The sequence below is a fragment of the Siphateles boraxobius genome, unplaced genomic scaffold (genome assembly GCF_051911475.1).
Source record: "Siphateles boraxobius isolate OS27281-9 unplaced genomic scaffold, OSU_SipBor_1 41, whole genome shotgun sequence".
Classification (NCBI taxonomy): Eukaryota; Metazoa; Chordata; class Actinopteri; order Cypriniformes; family Leuciscidae; genus Siphateles; species Siphateles boraxobius.
In genome coordinates this window covers 33,889,393-33,914,909 of record NW_027509042.1, presented here as the reverse complement: position 1 = coordinate 33,914,909, position 25,517 = coordinate 33,889,393, and the positions used below count along the sequence as shown (strand labels likewise).

General features: G+C 46.0%; 1 protein-coding gene across 1 annotated transcript in view; it reads right to left on the bottom strand.

The window, feature by feature from the left end:
- Nucleotides 1–25,517, bottom strand: part of col18a1b (collagen type XVIII alpha 1 chain b) — a 160,412-nt gene that overhangs the window by 29,726 nt on the left and 105,169 nt on the right. The window contains exons 12-24 of the mRNA XM_077199910.1: nt 13,442–13,585; nt 13,295–13,348; nt 13,164–13,208; nt 12,944–13,012; nt 11,610–11,729; nt 11,413–11,480; nt 11,292–11,319; nt 11,109–11,207; nt 10,995–11,030; nt 10,716–10,805; nt 10,536–10,562; nt 10,054–10,089; nt 9,660–9,719 (exon numbers count right to left, since the gene is read on the bottom strand). Of these exons, the coding sequence (XP_077056025.1) occupies nt 9,660–9,719; nt 10,054–10,089; nt 10,536–10,562; nt 10,716–10,805; nt 10,995–11,030; nt 11,109–11,207; nt 11,292–11,319; nt 11,413–11,480; nt 11,610–11,729; nt 12,944–13,012; nt 13,164–13,208; nt 13,295–13,348; nt 13,442–13,585 (876 nt within the window). The remainder of the gene's footprint in view (nt 1–9,659; nt 9,720–10,053; nt 10,090–10,535; nt 10,563–10,715; nt 10,806–10,994; nt 11,031–11,108; nt 11,208–11,291; nt 11,320–11,412; nt 11,481–11,609; nt 11,730–12,943; nt 13,013–13,163; nt 13,209–13,294; nt 13,349–13,441; nt 13,586–25,517) is intronic.

The window sequence follows — 25,517 nt, the reverse complement described above, 5'->3', positions numbered from 1 at the left end:
TAAAAGTAATTTTAAATAATACAAATGATAGGCTATGTTTAACACAGTTGGTGGAATTGGCAGACGTTCCCTTAGGCATCATGCACTGTGGAAATGCGTCAAAGCATTCTCAGGCATAAATATGCAGCATTAATGCAAGTAGGTTATTTTGAACGAATATTTAATGTTGATGTACAATGGTTACATAATGTTAAAACTAATCATGCTATTGATATCTTTTTAAGACTGCCGACCCAATAGAACAGTGGGGGTTGGGGTTGGTCAGTCGGTCGGCCCATCTCAGACCAGCGAGATTCGTTGAGATTAATTAATCTATTTATTTATTTATTTATCTGAGGTGCCGGAACACAGTTCCAGACCGTTCCAGCCCACTTTAACCCCTGCCTACAAGAGGTGTGTTATGCGGCAGACCTGGGGCCTCATTTATAAACGTTGCGTACGCACAAAAGAAGGCGTACGCCGCTCTCTACGCAATAATTGGTATTTATAAAAAGCAAACTTGACGGTAAAATGTGCGGTCCTTCACGCAAGCTCTGACCCAGGCGTACGCACAAAAACGGGTGAAATGAGAAATGGCGACACCGTCGGCAGATGGAAGAAACACGTGAAAGTGTGTGAAACTGTAGATCGTTGTGTAAAATAAATGGCAATACTGCCTCTCATAAATAAAACTTAGCTTCACAAAGCAAGTCTTACAATTAACAGCCTACACGAACACCCGTTTAATCGATCTGCAACAGAAATGCAAATTAACACATAGGGCCTATTTGCAAAAAGAAAAGTGAAATATGTTCTGCAATAATATTGGCATGTTATACAATTCATCCTCATAAATAAGATGGTAAACAGAACGAAATAATGTACAAAACTGATATTCTCGCCAATGTGTCCATCTGGCGGAGCAGATATAGATGCAATTGTCACGGACACGTTCAGGAAAAAGGACCCAAATGCAATCTGCGAGACAACAGTTCCTTTAATGAAAATAATGCAAGCTACGTAGAGTAGCAAAAACAGAAAGTCTCTCGTAGCAGATAATCAGAAGAACAGAAAGTCTCTTGTAGTCGAATCAAACTGAGGAGTGATCCCACAATAATACTCAGCGTCCCGCAGCAGAAACACAAATCAGGGCTCGTGGTCCGTCTGTCGCCCTCAGATACAGAGAAGCTGGGTAGAGAAAGACTTCAGTAATTTCCAGCACTGGCAGGGCACAGGTTGCAAACATACGTCACCAGGACAGGACAAGACAAGACAAGATGCGAACAGGTAAGCTCTGAAACACGCGTTAACATCGTCAATAATCTGGCAGAGAGAAGGGGAAAAAGAGAACTAGAAGTAGGAAAGCTAATTAGGAAGAAAGTGATAACAGGTGGAAATGGAGAAAGAGTAATGGAAAGGCTGATGGCAATCAGCTGGTGGAGAATGAATGAGCGTGATAGTAAGTGGGTGTGTCTAAGCGAGGTGTGTGTGTATGAAGGGAGCGCGGGTGAGAATGGATACAGAAAACAAAAAGAACACAAGAGGGAGACAGAGACAGAAGAGAACACCGGGATCATGACAGTACCCCCTCCTCAACGAGCGCCCCCTGGCGCTCCCGAGGGTAGAGGCTGGCGAGTGCGGTAGAAGTCCTCGATAAGCGAGCGGTCCAAGACGTTCCGTGAAAGAATCCAGCTTCTCTCCTCCGGCCCGTATCCCTCCCAGTCGACAAGGTACTGGTGACCACGACCTCGCGGACGGACATCAAGTAACTTACGTACGCGATATACAGGACCTTCCTCCACCTGAGCAGGAGGGGAAGCCTGGCGAGGTGGGGGGCGGACGACGGGCTTGACGCACGAAACATGAAACACTGGATGGACGCGCCGGAGGTTAGGAGGCAATCTAAGTCTAACCGCGACAGGACTGATTATCTTAGAGATAGAATATGGCCCAATAAATTTAGGGGCCAACTTGCGGGACGCGAATCGTAAAGGAAGATTGCAAGAGGAAAGCCAAACCCTTTGACCGCAGATGTATCTCGGACTCTTAATACGATAACGATTAGCGGCACGGCGAGTGAGAGAACGAGTATGGCATAGAGCAGACCTCACCCCTCTCCAGGTTCTTTTACAACGCCGAATAAACGCCGCGACAGACGGAACATTAGTCTCCGCCTCCTGAGAAGGAAACAGAGGTGGCTGGTACCCAAGACTTCCGTGAAACGGAGATAAGCCGGTGGCGGAGGACGGAGAAGAATTATAGGCATATTCGGCCCACGGAAGTTGATCAGCCCACGAGGAAGGATTACGAAATGCGAGACTGCGGAGAATACGACCAACAATCTGATTAGTTCGTTCGGCCTGACCGTTGGTCTGTGGGTGAAAACCAGAAGATAGACTGGGTGACGCACCGATCTGACGGCAAAACTCCTTCCAAAATAACGACGCAAACTGAGGTCCGCGATCAGACACGACATCCGAGGGAAGTCCGTGAAGCTTGAAAACATGACTAACGACGGCTTGAGCGGTCTCCTTAGCGGATGGGAGTTTGGGAAGAGGAATGAAGTGAGCGGCTTTAGAAAAGCGATCAACTACAGTGAGGATTACAGTGTTGCCTTTGGACTCCGGTAGTCCGGTAATGAAGTCGAGCGCGATATGTGACCACGGGCGAGATGGAATAGACAGGGGTCTAAGCAGACCAGCCGGTGGCAAATTACTAGACTTAGTCTGGGCACAGATAGAACAGGCGGCCACAAATCGACGGATATCGCGCTCGCGGGTAGGCCACCAGAATCTCTACCGGATGACAGCAATGGTTCCCCTAACTCCAGGATGGGCGAACAACTTGGAGGAGTGACCCCATTGCATGACAGCCAAGCGAGTGGGGACAGGAACAAAGAGTAGGTCTCGCGGACATTGGCGAGGAGTGACGACCCGAGATAAAGCCCGTTTAACCAAGCGTTCGATTCCCCAGATGGAAGAACCAACGATGCAGCCTTGAGGAAGAATCTCCTTTCTCACAGGAGTTCCCACGGGGGAATCGAACTGACGCGAGAGAGCGTCGGGCTTAAGGTTCTTGGAACCAGGGCGATACGAAATAGAAAAATCAAAGCGATCAAAAAACAGGGACCAACGAGCTTGGCGAGCGTTAAGTCGTTTAGCAGACCGTATGTACTCGAGGTTTTTATGATCGGTCCAGACCACGAATGGAACAGGAGAGCCCTCGAGCCAATGACGCCACTCCCCCAAGGCTAAACGAATGGCCAGAAGTTCTCGATTACCGACGTCATAATTTCGCTCGGGAGGAGAAAGACGGTGAGAGTAGAAAGCGCACGGGTGAACCTTATCATCAGAAGATGACCGTTGCGACAGAATGGCCCCAACGCCCACCTCTGACGCGTCGACCTCCACGATGAATTGTCTGGAGGGATCGGGAGTAACTAGAATAGGAGCAGACGTAAACAAGGTCTTTAAACAATCGAAAGCGGACTGGGCTGAGTGCGACCATTCAAAACGGGACTTGACAGACGTGAGAGCGGTGAGAGGAGCGGCGACTTGACTAAAGTTGCGGATAAACCTCCGATAAAAATTCGCAAAACCCAAAAAGCGCTGTAAAGCGACTCGTGAGTCGGGAACCGGCCAATCGGTGACAGCCTGAACCTTAGCGAGGTCCATGCTGACTCCGTCAGCAGAAATTACGGACCCTAAAAAAGTGACCGACTTGGCATGAAAGGTACATTTCTCGGCCTTAACAAAAAGGCGATTCTCCAACAAACGTTGGAGTACACGACGTACGTGTTGAACGTGAACCTGGAGAGATGGGGAGAAAATTAATATGTCATCTAGATAGACAAAAACAAAGACATTCAACATGTCTCTCAAAACATCATTTACTAGGGCTTGAAAGACTGAAGGGGCATTGACGAGGCCGAACGGTAAAACCTTATATTCAAAAAGCCCGAGGGGGGTGTTAAACGCGGTTTTCCATTCATCTCCCTCTCGTATACGCACCAAATGATACGCGTTCCGCAGATCCAGTGTAGTGAAAATCTTTGCCCCCTGAAGGATCTCGAAAGCTGATGACATAAGGGGAAGAGGGTAGCGGTTCTTGACCGTTATGTCATTTAGCCCACGATAATCTATACAAGGGCGCAAAGAGCCGTCTTTCTTCTTTACAAAAAAGAAACCTGCGCCCGCGGGAGAGGACGACGAAACAATTGTACCTGCAGCGAGGGACTCTGAGAGATATTTCTCCATGGCTTCGCGCTCGGGCGCGGACAATGAATACAGCCTGCCCCGCGGCGGAGTCGTGCCAGGTTGGAGGTCGATACAACAGTCGTACGGGCGATGGGGAGGAAGAGAAGCGGCACGTGATCGACTAAAAACCGCCCTCAAATCGAGATACTCCTCCGGAACCCCCGACAGATCACCAGGATCCTCCTGAAACACAGAAACAGAAGAGACAGGGGGAACAGCAGACACTAAACACTTAACATGACAAGACAATCTCCACGAGAGAATGGACCCCTTGCCCCAATCAATATGTGGACTGTGTTCAACGAGCCAGGGATGGCCCAAAACAATGGGAGTGTAGGGCGAGTGAAAAATAAAAAAGGTAATAGTCTCCCTGTGGTTGCCAGAAAGCGTGAGACTCACCGGAATGGTAGTACGGCTGACTCTTTCAAGCTCGCTACCATCAAGGGCAAAAACAGGAGTACTGTCATTCAAATCAACTAAAGGAATGCCCTGTTCAAGAGCCCAAGTCTCGTCTAAAAAACTGGCCTCCGCTCCCGAGTCGATAAGGGCCTGACAGGTTACAGAAGAGCCGGACCATTGGAGAGTGGCAGGGAAAGAAGTGCGTGAACTTGGCGGAGGGACACAAACAGTAGCGCTCGCCAGAAGCCCTCTCCTTACTGACGAGCGTTGGCTTTTACTTTGCATGTGGTAGCGAAGTGACCGGCAGATCCACAGTAAAGGCAAAGTCGGTTTAAGATGCGTCGCTCACGTTCAGCAGCAGTGATCCGAATTCCCCCCAACTGCATTGGCTCAGGAACCGGATTAATAGGAGGGGTATAAGAAACGGGAGGTGAGGAGAGCAGAGCCCTCTCCATGCCGCGTGCTCGGCGCCGAAGCTCGAAACGTCTGTCTATGCGGATAGCTTGGTCAATAAGAGAGTCAAGATGGGTCGGCACCTCCCGGGACAGAATCTCGTCCTTAACCTGTTAACCTTCAAGGCCACTTTTGAAAAATCCCCAGAAATGGCATACCCAAACTTAAACAGATACAGTTCATGAACCCTTTGCACTAAAAGCACAAGTATGATCTCTTCTGAAAGCTGACACCTAGTAGTTTATTGTAAATGTAGAAATAATTATTGTCATAATGAAAAAAAAATGTTTAAATAGCTTCAAAGTTTTGTAAAGTTATTAGAAATTTACTTTTATGAAACATCTTCATAAAAATAAAATTGAAGTTGGCCCTGGAGGAATCTAGAAATGCACTGCAGCTAAAGCCATATGTGTGACCATTTTATATTTAAAATCTGAAAATGATAAGTCTAAAACTCTGTATTTAGTTAAATGTTTTTCAAGATCATGTCAAATTACTTTATTTTGATTAGACTCTAAAATGCAAACTGATGTTTAGTCATCTTCTGAGTCATCTAATCAGTCTATTGTCTCTATTATTTTGTGGTGCAAACGAGCCCCATTCAGAGTCAGTCTCTCCCTGCACACATTTACACCTCTCCAGACTGGTTATGGCTCTAAATATGCATTTCTTTTGTCTGCATTGTAGCTACTAACGACTGGCTATTCACAGGCTATTCATAGGGTTTCAAACCCTAATTTCTTTTATCAAAGTTCTCACTAAATATTTGAAACTGGTATCAAATGCACTGAAACATTTCAGTAAGCATTCCTATTTAGAAAAAAATCATAAAACAATAACTGCTGGTGGCAGGTGCACCTGGGCTAGCTAGCATGTTAGCTTAGCACACCATCAATACACGACCATTTATGAGATTAAAACCATGTTTGTGCTCCAAACTTACTTTATAACGCAAGTCGAGTGTTTTAAATAATCTTCTGTGATCTAATTTGGCTTCAGATAAAAAAAAATCCGACAGAAAATGTATTATTTATAGTGTTCTGCACGATGATGAAATCTATATCGATTAGCATTACATTATAAATATAATCTATTATTATGAAATACCTGGCATGGCTTGAAGAACACAGGTAACTCAAATATCATTGCAATCATGTTTATTGTCTTCAAAACATCTTTATCTGCATGTTACAGCGATCTCTGTCAGCTACTTTCTGTATCAGTGACGTCCTGGAATGTCACATGACTATGGGTCTTCTTCGTGATCCATATATGGACTGTTATTGTGCATATAGCGCCCTCAGGCTATTGGTATGAATTGAAAACACAGCACATCTCAGTAAGAAGCGATCATAATGATTACATCGACGCATTTGGGTATAAATTCAACAAATATTATTCCTGTCTATAGAAATATGATGTGAATCTATGAGAATATATCAATATTTCTCCAAGTCTGCACATTTTTGAGCTAAAGCCCTGAGGGACGATGTTTTGCGAATCGCTGTCATGACGACAGCTTGGAGTGTTTTTTATGAATGGACCAGCTGACGCTCATAATTCATATTAAAGGTATCGACTCATTTTTTCATTTCATAACTCCTGACACAAATTAAGACATAACTGTCACTATAAGTTTCTCAGAATACAATAGTGGTCAAATACTGAATCTTGAGTATTATATCTTTTTAATGATGTATAGTTTGTCAAGGTATAACATTAAATCTGATAGTAAATTTGAACTAAATAAAAAAAAAAACGCTTCAGTGCGCCGACGCTCTGGAAACGGTTAACAGGTTAATGTCTGCGTTGAGACTCTCAATAAATCGAGCAACAAGCGCTGGCTCATTCCATCCACACGTTGTAGCGAGCGTGCGGAATTCAATTGAAAAGTCCGGGACTGACCGTTTACCCTGACGGAGAGATGAGAGCAAACGAGAAGCCTCGACACCATGTGAAGACCGGTCAAACACTCGAGTCATCTCCTCCTTAAATGTAGAGTAACAGCTGGTGCAATCAGAGTCGGCATTCCAGACCGCCGTTCCCCACTCTCGCGCCCTCCCGGTGAGAAGAGAAACAACGTAGGCGATACGAGTGCGGTCCAGCGAGTAGGTGAGTGGCTGTAAAGTGAAAACCACCTCGCATTGAGTAAGGAACGAGCGGCACTCTGAAGGGTCGCCAGAGTAGCAGGGTGGATTATTAATTCTGGGTTCTTGGGTACCAGAGAGGCGCGGAGGAGGTTCCGAGCGTAGATGGTGCATCTGCTCTGAGAGATCCGATAGTTGACTCGCCAAGGATTCGACTGCTCGACGGGTAGTGGTCAGCTCGTTCTGTTGGCGGCCCAGCATGGCTCCCTGAAATTCCACCGCAGACTGAACGGAATGGTCAGTTGCTGGGTCCATCCTTTGGCCAGATTATTCTGTCACGGACACGTTCAGGAAAAAGGACCCAAATGCAATCTGCGAGACAACAGTTCCTTTAATGAAAATAATGCAAGCTACGTAGAGTAGCAAAAACAGAAAGTCTCTCGTAGCAGATAATCAGAAGAACAGAAAGTCTCTTGTAGTCGAATCAAACTGAGGAGTGATCCCACAATAATACTCAGTGTCCCGCAGCAGAAACACAAATCAGGGCTCGTGGTCCGTCTGTCGCCCTCAGATACAGAGAAGCTGGGTAGAGAAAGACTTCAGTAATTTCCAGCACTGGCAGGGCACAGGTTGCAAACATACGTCACCAGGACAGGACAAGACAAGACAAGATGCGAACAGGTAAGCTCTGAAACACGCGTTAACATCGTCAATAATCTGGCAGAGAGAAGGGGAAAAAGAGAACTAGAAGTAGGAAAGCTAATTAGGAAGAAAGTGATAACAGGTGGAAATGGAGAAAGAGTAATGGAAAGGCTGATGGCAATCAGCTGGTGGAGAATGAATGAGCGTGATAGTAAGTGGGTGTGTCTAAGCGAGGTGTGTGTGTATGAAGGGAGCGCGGGTGAGAATGGATACAGAAAACAAAAAGAACACAAGAGGGAGACAGAGACAGAAGAGAACACCGGGATCATGACAGCAATTAGATAGTCAGTCAGATAGATAGATAGATAATTAGGGAGATAGATAGATAGATAGATAGATAGATAGATAGATAGATAGATAGATAGATAGATAGATAGATAGATAGATAGATAGATTATTTGTACACTGGGGAAAGTTGTTTTAGTAAAAATGTCTTCATCAGCTACGGAATTATGGTATTCATGCATATGCCATTAGTTTGTTTTATTTTAGATAAAATAACGTATGACGTATGTCTCAAACATTCAGAAAAACTGCTAGAAATTACATTTGCGCTGAACTATTTCCCATTTCCAAGTAGATTATAACCGCAATTTTAATCTATTAAAATTAAATGGATGCAATTAAATGGATGGAAATAAAATGCCCCATCACAATGCGTAATGACGCACAATGGCTGATCTTGCGCTCTTAGAAGATGTGGAAAATGGAAGGATTCGGAGTGAACGCATCTTCAGACAGCAAAAGACTTGCTGGCTATGAGGCAAATGTCCGACCATTTCTTTTTTATTTCGGCCACAGTCCGATGTTCTGAGGCTACAGCATTTACGGCGTCTGCAACCATTTGCCACTCAAGTGCCTTTTTGGCATTAGTAATGCCCACACTGTGCCCTCCAAACAACATTTTTCTCCTCTTTTCCACTTCGCCACGATAACTTCTAATTCACATTGAGTGAAGTTACGTTTTTTTGATTTCCTCTCTGTGTTCACCATGCTTTCGCAATCGATGAATATTAACTTCTGGGCGTTTCACGGACTATTTATGGGCAACTATGGGCGTGACATGAAGCCGTAAAAGCTGCGCTATATTTTGAATTGGTTGTGATTTATTAAGGGAAAATGCGTAGGATGTGCGTGCGCACGGTTTTATAAATCCGAATATTTCTGTGCGTACGCACGTCCTATGTTTCATTCGTACGCCACTTCTGACGCAAATCCTACGCAAAGTTTTATAAATGAGGCCCCTGGTCCTTTCCCCACACATTCGTCAGGTTTACAATCTAGATTTGGGCTTCACCCCTGGGTCCCAGTTGATTCTGTCTTTGTTGTGCTCGCCTGATTTCACACAATATAGGCACTGGTCACTATGGCAGCGTTGGTATAGACGTTCCCATAGCATCAATCTCGACGCAGCGCGAGTTCCCTTGAAAGGTAACGCCTCGGTTACGACTGTAACCTTGGTTCCCTGAAGTGGGAGCAAGATGCTGCGTCACCCTGTCATACTTCTGCCATGCCTGTGATTGACTTGCTTCGGCCTATCTGAAGCTTACAATGTTTGGTCTGGGTGTGCTTTATAGCTTCCTACCCTGACGTCACCCACCTATGCGCCATTGGACTGATTTCACACGTGCTTCCCGATGCAATCAAGACATTTTTTTTTTTCAAACAAACAATTTCTTTTTTATTCAAACAAGCTCAGTATTTGCACATTGTAATTTCTGAAACCCTGTAGTGTTCTATTACTTCATGTTGTATGTTCGGACTGAAAGGGAAAACAGATTACCTTGCTAGAGTCTCCTGGTAGCCCAGGTTCCCCCCGATCACCTTTTGGACCCATTGGTCCCTTTAAAAACATAAAAAACAGTTAATATAAAACATAATATAAAACAGAGAAAGTTAATATTCTCCCTTCTCACAGAAAGTTTCAGTTTGGCCCTACTGACTTTTTATTTTCAAAGCTTGCCCAAAGTAATCCACACCTTTAATTGTGAAATTTTAAATTTTATAACCGTTAGAATAAGACAAATTAGTCTAAGTAAGGATAATAACACCAGCTGTGGTAGATATGGATGTTATCCAAAATCTAAAATACAAGTGATTTACCAAACACTTATTTTACAGCACACAGCTTACTAGACTTACTAACTAAATTGCAAGTTAGTCATTAAAAAACTTACAGGAAATCCTGCCTGACCAGCTATACCAGGTTCTCCCTAATAAAATAAGGACAAGAACACAATGCTTGGAGTGTGATTCCATATGCAATATCAACACAATCTCATGAAAGTGTGTATCTATACCACAAATGTTATTTCTCGTGCCAATTATACGCCAAAAATGTTTTTAGCGTGCATATGCTACGCACTGAAAACCCCTTGGGTAGGATTAGGGTGGGGAGTGTGTGCGTATTACATGCCATAAAGTGCGTATCATATGCACGCGAAAACTGCGTAGCATATGCATGCAAAAACTATTTTTGGCGTATAAATGGCACGAGAAATAACATTCGTTGTATAGATACGCACTTTCATTAGATCAGGCTTGCAATAAAATACAGTAAATATATGTAAATAGCAAATCAGAATTACATGGGACATTCAATATTGAACTTCATGTTATGGAAGAGCTATTATAATTCATATTTATTAATGCCTTTCACCTGTGGTCCAGGAATTCCATATTTTTCCTCCTGAAATTAAATGTAATTTAGGTAATTTAGCATCAGAACTGCAAAGTTGTGAAGGATTAGTAAAGTGTTTTGTAGAGTGTTTGTTATACAAAGTTATACAAAGTCCTATACAAAGTCCTGTTATCATAAAGGGTTTACCTTTATGATAACACTTACACTGCCATTAATATAGATCATTTGTCCTGGAGGACCTGGCGGCCCTGGCGGTCCTGGAGGCCCTGCCACACGACCAGGATCACCCTAAAGATGAATATAGATATTATTAACATACACTTGTTGCCTAGATACTCAGAAAATTTGCAGTGTTAAACTGGATACGACTGTTGAACACCTCTGTGGCTGAGAGATGAGAAAAACAGCAATAGAGATTCTATACCTAGCATTACAAAGTGTCCTCAAATCATTATTAATTTAGAAAATAACACTCACATTGTCACCTTTCCATCCTCTTTCCCCCTTTAGCCCCTGTAAAATAGTTTTTTTTTTTAAAGTTACAATTTTGACATTAAAAGCTGATCTTCAAGCTAGTCAACTTTCACTCACTATTTTTCCTGGAAAGCCATCTAACCCTGGGATTCCCTCTCGTCCTCTTTGACCTTCATCGCCTTTCTGGCCTGGAATACCTGGGAAACCAGGTGTGCCCTGCAGAGTTTAAAGAGTACTGACTTTGGTCCTGATTATAATTTGGCAACATGGATTTCACATTATCAACTGTCAAAATCTCACCGGTAGTCCAGGTATCCCCTGAGGCCCCATTCAGAGAAAAAAATAAAAAGAATAAACAGGTATAAGCTGGGATATATACTGTGGTGCTGTGGTGATAATATAACAGCAGTTCACAGTTACCTGTGGACCTGGTGGGCCCATGACTCCTGGAATGTATTGAAGAGCAACTTCTTTTTCTTTCCCTTCAGTCTGAAAAAACACAAACATTGGATTTGGCAGATCATGTGTTAAGCCCCCAGGTGGCACAAAGTCCTCTGTGACTGCACATCCCTTATTATAAGTTTAATGGTGCTGAACTTCAAAAATTAAGTAACTTACAGTAAATCGGAATACAGGTCCAGGGGGGCCAGGGAGCCCTGGGGGTCCTTGAGGTCCAATGGGCCCAGGCAGCCCAGCCAGACCTTCCTGCCCTAGGATCCCTGATGAACCCTGTGGACCCTGCAGAGAAGGGGGTAGGAGGATTTATGACTGCAGCTTGTACAAAAGTGTTCTTAAAAAGGGAGTCAATTGACTTGAAGTTCAGTCATGAAACTTGGTTCTTGATAGGTAATATGCCAGGCAATGTCCTTGTGTACAACAGAACCTGTGTTACATGCATGTTCAGTTTGGTTTTGTTTTCACTGAGTTCTATCCCTGTTTTGCCTGCTTGTGTTCTCTTGTTAGTTACCTTGGTTGTTAATTAGTTCCACGCACCTGTTTCTGTTCAGTCGATTACCCTCTCAGAGTAGTTAAACCTTGAGTTCTGTCCATTATTTGTTCGGTGATGTCTGAGTTTTACATTGTTGCTAGCTGTCCTGAGTATTCTTGATCTGGATTATTGGATCAATGTGTCGTTCACTGCACTGAAGCAACGCATGACACCGTGATGTATAGATCCTCATATCCTCTTGTTAAGTCAAGTCACCTTTATTTATTTAGCGCTTTTTACAATACAGATTGTTTCAGGAAAATGATGTTGTAATAATATTGTTAAATATAAAATGAAATGTCCCCAACTAAGCAAGTCAAAAGCCAATGGCGACAAAGGCGAAGACAAGGCGAAAAAGATGAAAAAGGTGAAAAAGCAAAAAAAGGGCGAAAATGCAACAGTGGCAAGGAAACAAAACTCCATCAGGTGACAGAATAGAGAAAAACAGAAAAACAAACGAACAAACAGTGTATGATTATGATTCAGGCAGCATTACAGGTCAGAAGTCAGATTGGATCGAAACATTATATTAAACAGTTAATCTGGTTGAAGATCGGAGTCATCACGCGCGTATAGAGATGAAAGTCATGACTTATCGAATATTGTTTCTGGGTCCAAGCCTCCACTTCGTTTCAGTAGAGAATACTGTTCTAACAGCTGTTTATGAGCACTGTTTATTTATAGCACACATTTAAGCAAAGCTTTTAAAAACTCATTTTTCTCTCAGTGTTGTGATAATGCATGGTAAGGACAAACAAGCCTCACACAATAAGAGATAAGAACAGAGTCAAACAAAAATGTAAGTCTGAAATGTTTGATTCACTCGGACTCACTAAAAAAATATTTGAAAAGTTGTCTTTAGTGAGCTAATGACTTAAAGAATAGCACTTTAATTCATTAGTAAAGTTCTTATGACACCACACCCAGTGCAGTTAGTTTGTAGTCATGCATGACTTTAAGATACCTGTGTCCCACTAGTCTCCCAGGAAGGAAACCAATTGGAGAAAAAAGAGAAAGCAGAGGAGGAGCTTTGCTAAAGGGAGAAAAACATACTGTAGATTTACTTCCCAATGGAAAAGGCTTCTGACATATGTGAATGTCTGATTGTATATGTCATATTTCAGTATTCTGTGATCAAATCTTAAAATCCAATTCATTAAATATGTTAGCATCACTTGTTTTACCCTTTCCCCTGCAGCTCCAGGCAAGCCAAGATCACCACAGTCTCCCTAAAAGAAAGAGAGAAGAAAAAATAAGTTGCTGTCTTTAATTTTACTATTAGGCTTATGGAAAATAATTGTAATATTTATTTTACCTTTTGGCCTGGGGGACCAGGAGGACCAGGTTTTCCAGGTCGACCTGGGGGCCCCTGAGTCATAAAAAATAGAATAAACAGCAACTTAAACAAAATTCTAAAAAAGGTTTTAAAATGCATGGGATTCATGAGGGGAGGATTTCTTACAGGATGCCCAGTGGACCCATTTTGTCCAGGAGGACCAGTGGGGCCAATTTCAGTGGACTCTATTTCTGATCCAATTCCCCAGTCTGGCCCTGGGGGCCCAGGAGGCCCAGGAGGCCCAGGTGGACCAGAAGGACAACATAAACCCTGAAAAGATGAGAACATACTGAAATATAAGCGTGAAATGCAATTAAAGAGCCAAACATCAGAAGCTGTATTTGTTAGGACACAGAATCCAAACTGGTGATTAAATTACAAAAATAATTAAAACCACTTATAATACATTTGCATAGTAGGGGTGAGCAGGACACAAACTAACGCGGGGTTAGTTGTATCGCACATGGTTTACAGTAAATACTTCCACATATGCTAGCGTGATGAAACTTAGTGTATTTAATAGTTGCCTGTGGCAAGGGGGGCGTGGTTTAGCGAAGTCTGTGACGGGAGAGAGGATCGGGAGACAGGTGCGGCGTAAGTCGGTTAAGTGTGAATGACAAACACCTGTGTCTTGTTTCAGTAATTGGCTTAGAGAGACTGGATAAAAGCCGATGGGAAACAAGGCCAAGATGAGAGAGACGCGGAGATTGTGTGGGTGAACGTGTGGGTCCAAAAAAACGTCGAGAGAGTGTCTATAGAGAGACTGTGCCAAGGAGAAAGCCCAGAGAGGGTGCCAGAACGAATTGGAGCAGCACTGATTGCAGTTTACCGAGTTATATGCCTCAGCGCTGTGGGCGCTTGTTTGTTTGTTATCTTTGAGTTTCAATAAAACACCCACTGACTTTGTTAGCCGACCCTGTCTTCTTCCTTCCCTACATCTTGAACTCTGTTACACTGGTGCTGAAACCTGGCGAGGAAGACGGAAGCCGCCACCAGCATGCAAAACCCGCTAGCTTCGTCAATTGCGGACGTCATCGCATCCCTTGCGGTCCTCCACCAGGAGCATCACCAAGCTCTAATGTAGATGAGGACCGACCAGCAAAGGCGTTTCCAGGTGCTTGTCCAGGGCCAGTAAGAGGGCTGTGAGAGGTTCCGGAGCTGGATGGACCGGGAGGTTCGGACAGAAGCCACACCGCCACCGGTTGAGCTCCCCCACCTGTCGATGAACCAAATGGGTCCTTTAGGATGACCCGGAGGTCTTCCCTGGACCTTTTTGAAAAGTCAGCAGAGGCAGGTGGGTGGTCGAAAGAGCAATTGCTGGTGCGCCTCATCCCACTGCTGTCCGGGGAGGCGCAGGCAGTCGCCCAACAACCCCCTGGTCTTTGACGACCTCAAGAGGGCCATCCTGCAGCTGGTCGGCCAGAGCCCAGAGCAACACCGCCGGCCCTTTGTGATGGCTCAACAGCTCCAGGACTCCTGCCGCGAGTTGTTGTTGGCTCAGGAAAGCGACGTCGAGAAGATCATCGACCGTGTGGTGCTGGAGCAGTTCATCGCCCGTCTGCCGAAGAAGACTGCGGAGTGGGTCCAGTGCCACCGGCCGACGTCGCTGGACTCGGCCATCCAACTGGCGGAGGATCAGCTGGTGGCGTGCTCCAGGGTCGGTGAAACCCTCCCTAATGTCTCTCTCCCTTCCTCTTTTTCTTCTCCCTCTTCCTCTGCTTCTACCTCCTCCCCTCTACCTATCCAGCTCCCTAGGTCCCAGGGTGGGACAGCGCCGGACCAGTCAGGGGGCCCATGAGCTCAGCCCAGGGGCACGGGGTTCGCCACCGCTGGTGCTGAGGCCACCCCTGGTGCTGAGGCCACCCCTTCATCCCCCCCCCCTCTCTCCATGCCAATCACTTGGCCCACTTCCTGCCACTAGGGCGGCGGTGAGGTCTGGGCCGGCTTGCTGGAGTTGCGGGAACCCGGACCATTTAATTGATAAGTGTCTGTAGTAGAAATTTTAATAGTCATTGATCCCAAACAGGTATCAGAAGAGAAAGAACCTATTCAATGTATAAACGTATATGTGTGTACGTGCTTGTGCGTGACGTTTCAGGAACATATGGGACAGGACCTCTAATCTTGGGGACGGTCAGTTTTTTCCAGTTTATTTCAGTACCAGTTTGTGTCTTTAAATAGAAACTGAACAGCCGTAAGGACCTTATCTGGGTGGGTGAAAGGTACAGCGGGTGAGGAGGAACCTTGAAAAGAGTATAAAGGCTGTCTCATATCTTCCTGTGGGGTGTCACTCTCTTGCACAGCGTAACTTCTGTGTACTAGACTGAACCTATTCTTGCAAGAATAAATACTTTTCTTTTTATTAATTTGACTCCTCTGAGTGTCTCTTATGCAGTGATGATGTTTAACAGGATTTTTGCCACAACAATTTGGTGTCAGAACAGTGGGATTCCTTGGGAGTGCCTTCTGGACCTGAGAGCGGACGGTGATTGATCACCCTGGACTGAGCAGTTCCAGCTCTACCTCGTAAGCTTTAGAGAGAGGGGCCGACCGCTATCAGGGCCAGGAGAAACTCCACTGGAATTGAATGAAAGCTAACCCGTGGCAACCCAAAATATCTCTGGTAAGAGACGGCTAAAATATTTTCTTTTGGGCTAAAATATTTTCCTTTTGGTATAAGAGTGAGTAAACTATACTGGCTGAGACTGTTTTCTATGGTGCGAGATCAAGAGATTTAAGGCATAACCTGAGGCAAGAGGTCCTCGACCAAGAAATTGAGACCCTTAAACAGGTCAAGAGATTTTCTAAACTGAGGCTGAGTCAAGAAGTTTTGACCGAGGATACAGCTCACGCAAAAGTGGGAAATTGAGACCTTTAAACAGGTCAAGAGGTTTTGCCACACCAAAAGTGGGAAATTGAGACCTACGAACAGGTCAAGAGATTTTGCCACACCAAAAGTTAATTAAGGCTAACTGAAATACTGATTTTGGGTAAACCATAATTAACGACCCCTGGCCGATTTTAGGTTAGAAATCGGATCTGTCGGAGACGTCTGACAGATTATTAGATGAGCATCGAACTAAAATCCACGGAGAACAGAAAATAGCTATTATGGGGATATCTCAAAACAATCTTGCCGAATTTGATATAAAGGTTTTCTGTCAAATGTTGAAAGAATTACAGGGAGAAAATGCACGCAGGGTATTAAAACGTTTAATCAAATATCATGATTCTCCAAGGTGAGGGAACATTGAGCGCTACGAGATTAAAAGTAATGCGGGAATCAGTTGAAGGGCAGTGAGAAACAAAAAGGTTGTTGTGGCTGCGTTCAACATGTGTGAATAGGCAGATAAAAAAGGCTAACTGCCAGGAGAAATAAAGTTTTTACTTCTTCATCCAGTAAATGGATGCATGACATTAGATGTCTGAGAACTTAAATTTATGTGATAAGGATTGAAGTAGCAAGCAGCAATAATGCTCTCTGTGTGAAATAGAGGGAACTGTAAGTCAGAGTGGTGAGAGACTTGGTCTTTAGAGGGAAGTGAAAAACAAAAAGGTTGTTGTGTGAGATCTATGTGTGGGGATTGTAAGCAAACAATCATGTACTAGTTAGATGCAGAAGGAACTGGCATGTAGGGAAATAGGGACAGATTGAGAAGAAATATAGTAGAAAACTATATGTAATGAAACGTCTCGGTTACGTATGTAACCCTCGTTCCCTGAGTAGGGAACGGAGACGTTACATCGGATGACGACGAATGGGGTTTCGCTTAGAAAGCCTATCAACTTCAAGTATTACAAAACGACCCAATGGCAAATAAATGCCATGGGTCTGCGGAATTTGCATACCGTATCTCGGCCTTACCTCGTGGGTTCAAAAGGAGGACGCCAGCAACATGCAGATATGTTTCTTCGCTGAGGAGCCAAGACTGAGCTTCAGGCGATCCCCGCGGTACAGCGGAAAGTGGCAGGAAGACATAACGTCTCCGTTCCCTACTCAGGGAACAAGGGTTACATACGTAACCGAGACGTTCCCTTTTGTTGTCACTCCGAGTTACGTCGGATGACGACGAATGGGGTTACCAGTCTAATCACGCCACCTTCTCGGCTGATTCCAGTGCCCTGCGTAAATCTGAGATCCCTGTTGTGAGACTGGCATGGACGAAGGACTCCTATTTAGCACAGGAATACCAAGGTACACTGGGGAGCATATCCCAAGGTTTAGGGGAAATGCAATTATTGCCAACCCAGGGGGGGGGGGGGGCTGGGGGACCTAGAGAATACACATATGACCCGAAGGATGCATATGGACAACACTGGGGTGTCCAGCCGCAGGTGGAATATTTCAACCCCAGGGGTGGCAAGGTGGCTTGCCAAGGGAAAGACACATGCTCAGAGAGGCTTACAGTGGAAATACACATGTGGGGGTCGCTCAGAGGAGGGAGGTCTCCTTGCCCCTCTCAGGAACCTGACGATCAGGTCGTGCCTTCCCAAAGACTTACCTTCAACAAAGTCATGCTGTGCGGCAATGGCGGCGCCATAGACTTTTAGGGTGGAGGGAGACAGCCTTCGCTCCAACTCATCTTGTAGGAAGGAAAGCACGATGCTGATCGAACATCTCCGGGGGTCTTCTTGGCGAGAAGAGCACCAGTTGAGGAAGAGGTTCCACTTCAACGCATAGAGATGTCTTCGTGGACGAAGCTCTAGCGGAAGTGATGGTAGCCACCACCGCTGGTGGTAGGGTACTCAAACCTGCCTTGTCCTATCCAGGAGCCACACATGGAGGTTCCAAAGATCGAGATGAGGGTGCCATAGGGTGCCCCGTCCCTGAGAAAGGAGGTCCTTCCTCAGAGGGATCGGCCAGGGAGGTGCTGTTGCGAGGAGTACTAGTTCGGAGAACCAGGTCCGGTTGGGCCAGTAAGGCGCGACCAGAATGACCTGCTCCTCGTCCTCCCTGACCTTGCGCAAGGTCTGCGCAAGAAGGTTCACTGGGGGAAACGCATACTTGCGGCCCTGCGGCCAGCTGTGCGCCAGAGCATCCGTGCCGAGCGTGCCCTCGGTCAGGGAATAAAACTGGACGCAATGGGGCAGAGTTTGCTCTTCTCCCAGTTGACCCGAAGGCCCAGACGGGCTAGGTGCCGGAGCACTAGATCCCTGTGTTCGCAAACCTGATCTCGAGAGTGAGCTAGGATCAGCCAGTCGTCGAGATAGTTCAGGATGCGAACCCGACCTTCGTGAAGACGCGAGGAGACAGGGCTAACCCGAATGGGAGAACTGCGTACTGATATGCCTGCCCCTCAAAAGCAAACCGCAGGAACGGTCTGTGTCGAGGGAGAATGGAGACATGAAAGTAGGCGTCCTTCAGGTCGATCGCTGCAAACCAATCCTGGGGCCGTACACATTCGAAAATGCCTTGGCAGTGAACATCTTGAACGGCAGCCTGTGAAGGGAGCGGTTCAGCACGCGCAGGTCGAGGATTGGCCGTAACCCACCGGTTTTCTTCGGGACAATGAAGTACGGGCTGTAGAAGCCGGACCTCATTTCGGCTGGAGGGACAGTCTCGATCGCACCCTTCGCCAGCAGGGTGGCAACCTCCGCTCTCATGATAGGGGCATTGCCACCGACCATAGTGGAGCGGACTCCCCTGAAGCGGGGAGGAGACAGTGCGAACTGAATTGTGTAGCTGAGCCTGATCGTTTGCGCGACCTGGCGGGACAGGTTGGGAAGTTCTAACCAGGCTCCCAAGAAATGTACCAGTGGGGTCATGCGAACCACAGACTTCCCGTCGGTGGAGCAGCGAGGCGGAATGACTGTCCCGGACGTGGACAGCATAGCGGCCCAGTGTCGGGGCAAAGTCATTGACTGCGACCTGACAGAGGAGACCAGGGAAGGACGAACGTTCCACGGGGGTCTGCTCTGCCAGGGGTCTGGCGACAGAGGGGGATGAGAGCGGCACGGTCCGGGGACAGCGCGTGCTTTCATCCGGCTCTGGGACAGAGGGGGACGAGGGGTGCACGGCTCGTAGGCGGCGCACTGTGTCGTCTGAGAACTCTGTGTGCTCAGGGATGAACATGTCACTTCTTCTTTAACCACATTAGGGTGCTGCCCACCCCGGGGGTGAGCAGCGGGAGGTGGAAAACAAAGGATTCTGAACAAAGTGGTCCTGCTACCATCTCCTGAGAAATGACCATCATCCCTGAGCAGCCCATCTCAGGAGCGCCGCTTGGCCCGACGTTTAGCGGGGGACGGGGCAGGAGAGGGCTGTGGCGTCCCCCCAGAGCCAGCCCGGGTGAACGGGCGGGGTGGGAGCCGCGGGGGGGCGCCTTCGGTGGTGGGCAGACTGAGGGATCTGAGCGGACGGCTGGGCCGTCGGGGCAGAATGCCTCAGTCTGCTCATGGGCGGTTGAGAACTGTTGTACAGCCCTCAACCGCACCGCCGAAGGGCCGACCTGTGATATGAGGGTGTCGAGCAGACGGGTCCTGCACATCGGACAGGTTAAGCCACAGGCTTGAATGGTGGACATCACCTGACCCAGGGAGCGTGTGGCCACTTTCGTCACTCGGGGAGCAAGGTCAGTGGCGGCGCGCAGCTCAATGAAGAGCCCTGGGTCAGTCCTACCCTCCTGCATGTCCATGAACAACTGGGCCAGGTAGACCAGCAGAATGGCCATGGCATGCTGTGAGGCGGCTGCCTGTCCTGGGCGCTATAGGATTTCGCCACAAGTGTAGACGAAAAACTACAGGCTTCGGACGGGTGCTTAGGATCGTGCCGAGAAGAAGCACACTGAGGACACATTAGCATCGCAACAGAGCGTTCAACCGGGGGGACCCCAGTGTACCCATGGGCAGCGGCCCCGTCGAGGGAAGGAAGGGCGGAGAAGATCAACGAGGGATCGCTAGAAGACATGGGGGTCTTCGAGGATTTCGAGATCTCCTGATGCACATCCGGAAAGAAAGGAATTGGGGTTAGACGGCGACAAGAGTCAGTAGCCACCCCAAAATCAATCGTCCCGGGAAAACATGGCCGTCATCTCAGGATCTGACTCGACAAATGCCATATGCACAGCTGAAAGTGGCAGCACTGTCAAATCTTCACTTCCTGAAGATTCTTGCCCGCCCTGTGATGTTGCGATGGACAACAGATCCGATTCTGGAACGTCAAAGGAAACCCGCGGGGGGTCCGAAGACGGGCCCGTGGGCGTCCCGTGATCGCTCACGGGTTGCGTCAATAAAGAGGGGGGCGTGGGGCACGGACGGATAGTCGGCGCCTTTGTTCCACACCAACACCCTCAGGTCACCCTGGCCACCAGCTGAAGTAGCACCTCACGTTGAGAGTGTTAGATCGGGGTGTGGATGAGGGGACTCTCTCTCAAACGAGATCATTGAGTCTCGACCGTAATGACGCGATGGTCACGTTCCCGCGGGGAGAATGTGAGTCATCCACAAACCCTGCTCTAGCGTGATCAAGCCCAAGCACGCAGAGCAGAGAATGTGCCCATCAAAATCAGAAATGAGTCAACCACATCCAGAAATGCACGGGCGAGCCGTCTTTAAAAAGACGTGCCGCGTGCGAGCTCTTTTGTGAGAGAAAAGAAAACTCTGAGAGTGTTGAAGCGCCCGGGGAGAAACACACTCACTGGCAAACCACTGCACAGATAAGCAGGAAGCGCGCACTCGCCCGGGAGATCGCCATCACACCAACACCAGAGAATCTCGCTCGTCTGTAAGAAACTAACAGTTCAGTGATGGCTTGTGGAACGAAGAATTAACTTGGCTCCGAAGCGAAAACATATCTGCATGTTACTGGCGTCCTCCTTTTATACCCATGAGGTAAGGCGGAGATACGCTATGCAAATTCCGCAGACCCATGCCATTTCTTTGCCATTGGCTCGTTTTGTAATTCTCGAAGTTGATAGGCTTTCTAAACGAAACCCCATTCGTCGTCATCCGACGTAACTCGGAGTGACAACGAAAGGGAACTAAAATGTCTGACAGAATTTATGGAAGTCAAATTAACTGTTTCATTTCAAACTGTTTCAACTGTTCAAATTAAATTAACTTATAATAAAAATAAGGCATTGAGTATGATTAACAGGGATTAATGTGATATAATGTGAATGTTTCATTAAGAAAAATGGGGAACAATTCTACATTTTAATGGTAAAATAATGATTGAAATTATGTTTAGTTTTAGTTTGACAACCATTGTGTTTTGAACCTAAAGGGTCCAGCAATGCTGGGGGTACAGCAACAGGGTTTGCTTAGTCAGCCCGGCTTCCGGATGTTAAATATGTACTTGTTTGGTAATTAGTTGATGATAATACCAAATTAGTAAGATGTAAAGATCTAATTTACTGTTCATCTGTTATAATGGCGAACATATCGGATGTGTGTCTAACGTTACCTCTGAGTGCAGGTGAGGACACATTCGAGCTGATTTCGGTACGATTGGAGCTGGAATCGGTGGAGAAACAGATCCGTGGTCTGCTGGAGAAACAAGCCGAGCTGCGGGATCGGCGATCAGCGCTTGAAACGTCACGCGCCGATGCTCATAAGTCAGTGGTTAGTAACTTTTTGACTCCGACTTCGTCTACTCCATGCGTTTCTCTGCCCAGGAGGACGCGATCATCTCTGGCATCATTCACCCCGGGACCGACACAACACCATGGACCCTGGGTGATCCCACAGCGAAAGACACGAGCCAGGACCAGAGCAAGAACCTCACCGCCCCTCCCGGTCTTCGAGATCTCCACCCGGAACCGCTTCTCCCCCCTTCGCGAGTCGGAACGCGACGACGCCGTGATCATCGGCAGTTCCATGGTCCGTCATGTCCGCGCTACCTCAGGTAAGGGTACGGTGCGCACTCACTGCTTTCCCGGTGCTCGTGTTCTTGATGTCGCCGCACAGGTTCCCGAGATCCTGAACAGTGACGAGCGCGTCGGAGCTGTAGTGCTGCACACGGGAGTAAATGACATCAGGCTGCGGCAGACGGAGGTTCTGAAGAAGGACTACAAGAGCCTGATCGAGACGGTACGCAGCACAGCGCCTGAGGCAACGATCATCGTGTCTGGACCGCTTCCCACGTACCGACAAGGACAGGAAAGGTTCAGTAGATTATTTGCACTAAATGAATGGTTAATGTCATGGTGTAATGAACAGAAACTGCTCTTTGTAAATAATTGGAATCTGTTCTGGGAGCGACCTAGGCTCTACCGTGCTGATGGCCTGCACCCCAGCAGAATCGGAGCGGCTGTTCTGTCGGACAACATCTCCAAGACGTTACACACCATATGATTAGAAAATCAAAGTCCAAATCACAGTCTTTGCTGTGCCAAATTAATTGATATAATTAGTGTAGAACATTATATAGAAACTGTGTCTATTCCTCGTTTAGTGAGGCCATATAATAAATCTACTGTAGGATCTAGGAAGAATCTTATTGTAATTAAACCTGAAAATCTAAATATCAGTGAACAAAAACAATTTCTAAAACTAGGTCTTCTAAACATTAGATCGCTCACGCCCAAGGCGGTTATTGTAAATGAAATGGTCACAGATAATAGTTTCGATGTACTTTGCCTTACTGAAACCTGGCTTAAACCAAATGAGTATTTCGGTCTAAATGAGTCTACTCCACCAGGATACTGTTATAAGCATGAGCCCCGTCTGATCGGTCGTGGCGGCGGTGTTGCAACAATCTATAGAGATATTCTTAATGTTACTCAGGAAACAGGTCACAGGTTTAATTCGTTTGAAGTACTTGTACTAAATATTACGCTCTTAGATGTAAGAAAGAAATCCATATTATCTCTAGGCTTGGCTACTGTATATAGACCTCCAGGGCCCTATGCTGATTTCCCAAAAGAGTTTGCAGAGTTTCTCTCAGATCTATTGGTCAATACCGATAAAGCAATAATTGTTGGAGATTTTAACATACACGTAGATAACACAAATAATGCGTTAGGGACTGCGTTTACAGATTTATTAAACTCTTTTGGGGTCAAGCAAAACGTCAGTGCTCCCACTCATCGTCTAAATCATACACTAGACTTAATTATATCATATGGAACCAATCCAACTGATATAGATATTATACCGCTAAGTGACGATCTCACTGATCATCACATGGTAACTTGTATAATACGTACTGCTGAAATTTGTCATGTTGCGCCACGTTATAGACCAGGCAGAACAATCGTTCCAACCACTATAGATAGATTCTCAAATAGCTTACCTGATCTATCTCAGCTGCTCAGTGAACCCAGTCAAACAGATGAACTAGAGGAAATGACTAGCAGTTTGAGCACCATTTTCTCTAGTACATTAGATATTGTTGCACCAATTAGATCAAAAAAGGTTAGAGAGAAAACTAAAGCACCTTGGTACAACAGTGCTACGCATGTTATCAAGAGAGAAACTCGTAACTTAGAGCGTAAATGGAAACAAACTAATTTAGAGGTCTTTAGAATCGCGTGGAAAGACAGTATGTCACGTTATAAAAAGGCTCTAAAAGCAGCCAGGGCTGAGCATCTCCACAAACTAATAGAAAATAACCAAAATAATCCAAGGTTTTTATTTAACACCGTGGCTAGACTAACAAATATACAGACATCACCAGAGCAAAATATTCTGTTACAGTATAGTAGTAATGATTTTATGAACTACTTTAATGAGAAAATAGAAAGCATCCGTAACACAATTGTAAATGTACACTCTTTTATGGTGTCTTATGATTCAGCCTCAATTATGGCCCCTCTGGAACAACTACACCGCTTTACAACTATAGGACAGGAAGAGCTAAATAAACTTATCATTGCATCGAAACCAACAACATGTTTATTAGATCCAATACCCACTAAACTACTGAAAGAAGTGTTACCTGTAGTGGAAGAGCCTCTTATTAATATTATTAACTCGTCTTTATCTTTAGGTCATGTTCCAAGAATATTCAAGCTGGCAGTAATACAACCTCTCATTAAGAAACCGCAATTAGACCCAAATAACTTAGCAAATTACAGACCCATTTCAAATCTTCCATTTATGTCTAAAATACTAGAAAAAATTGTGTCCGCTCAATTGTGCTCTTTCTTGCAAGAAAATGAGATATATGATAAATTCCAGTCAGGATTCAGACCGTATCATAGCACAGAAACTGCGCTAGTTAAAATTACAAATGATTTACTTTTAGCTTCTGACCAAGGCTGTATCTCAATACTAGTTCTACTCGATCTTAGCGCTGCGTTCGACACTATAGATCATAAAATACTCCTGGATTGACTACAAAACTACACTGGTGTTCAGGGACAGGCATTAAGCTGGTTTTGTCACGTAAAGATCAGGATGCAAGTGCAAGTAACAAACGTAGATTTATTAAACACATAAGCAGATATCCAGAATGACAGGAAACCAAGACATGCCAAAGAACCAGGTAACAATGACAATGATCCGAACAGTTAACAACCCAACAGGAACTACTTAAATAGACAGAACTAACAACTAACAGATGTACCGGTGATGATGAGGTAATAATTAGGTGATCAGTCCAGGTGATGACAATCAGTGCAAACACGCACACATGAATGGATCATGGTTAACTAACCATGACAGTACCCCCCAACTAAGGAGTGGCTTCCAGACACTCCATACCAAACAAAAACAAAAATCCAGGTGGGAGGAGACACAGAAACGGCCCTGGGGGAGGGATGGAGGGCTAGAAAACCAAGGCCAGACCAGAGAAACAGGAAGCCAAGGTGGAGCTGGCCCAGCAGGAAGCCAGACTGGTACCGAAATCCAAGGGGGCGCTGGAGGCAACAGGAACCTAGGTAGAAGGAGAAACAGAAAAACAAGATACACAAAAGGCCTCACGGCCAAGTTAAAAGGCTCAGTATTCGCCATCTTGGGTGAGGCAGAGGGTTCAGGCAGTTCGAGATCGCCCATCTTGGGTAAGGCAGAAAGTTCAGGCAGTTCGAAATCGGCCATCTTGTGTAGGGCAGAGAGACTAGAAATCTCAGAAACGGCCAACCTTCTGTTCAGGACAAGGAATACCGAAAACTCAGACAACTCGGCCATCCCAGATGATTCTGCCATCTCGTGACCAAACTCAGACGACTCCGTCATCTCGTGACCAGACTCAGACGATTCAGCCCTCTCGTAAACGGACTCAGACGATTCAGCCCTCTCGTGAACAGACTCAGGCGATTCA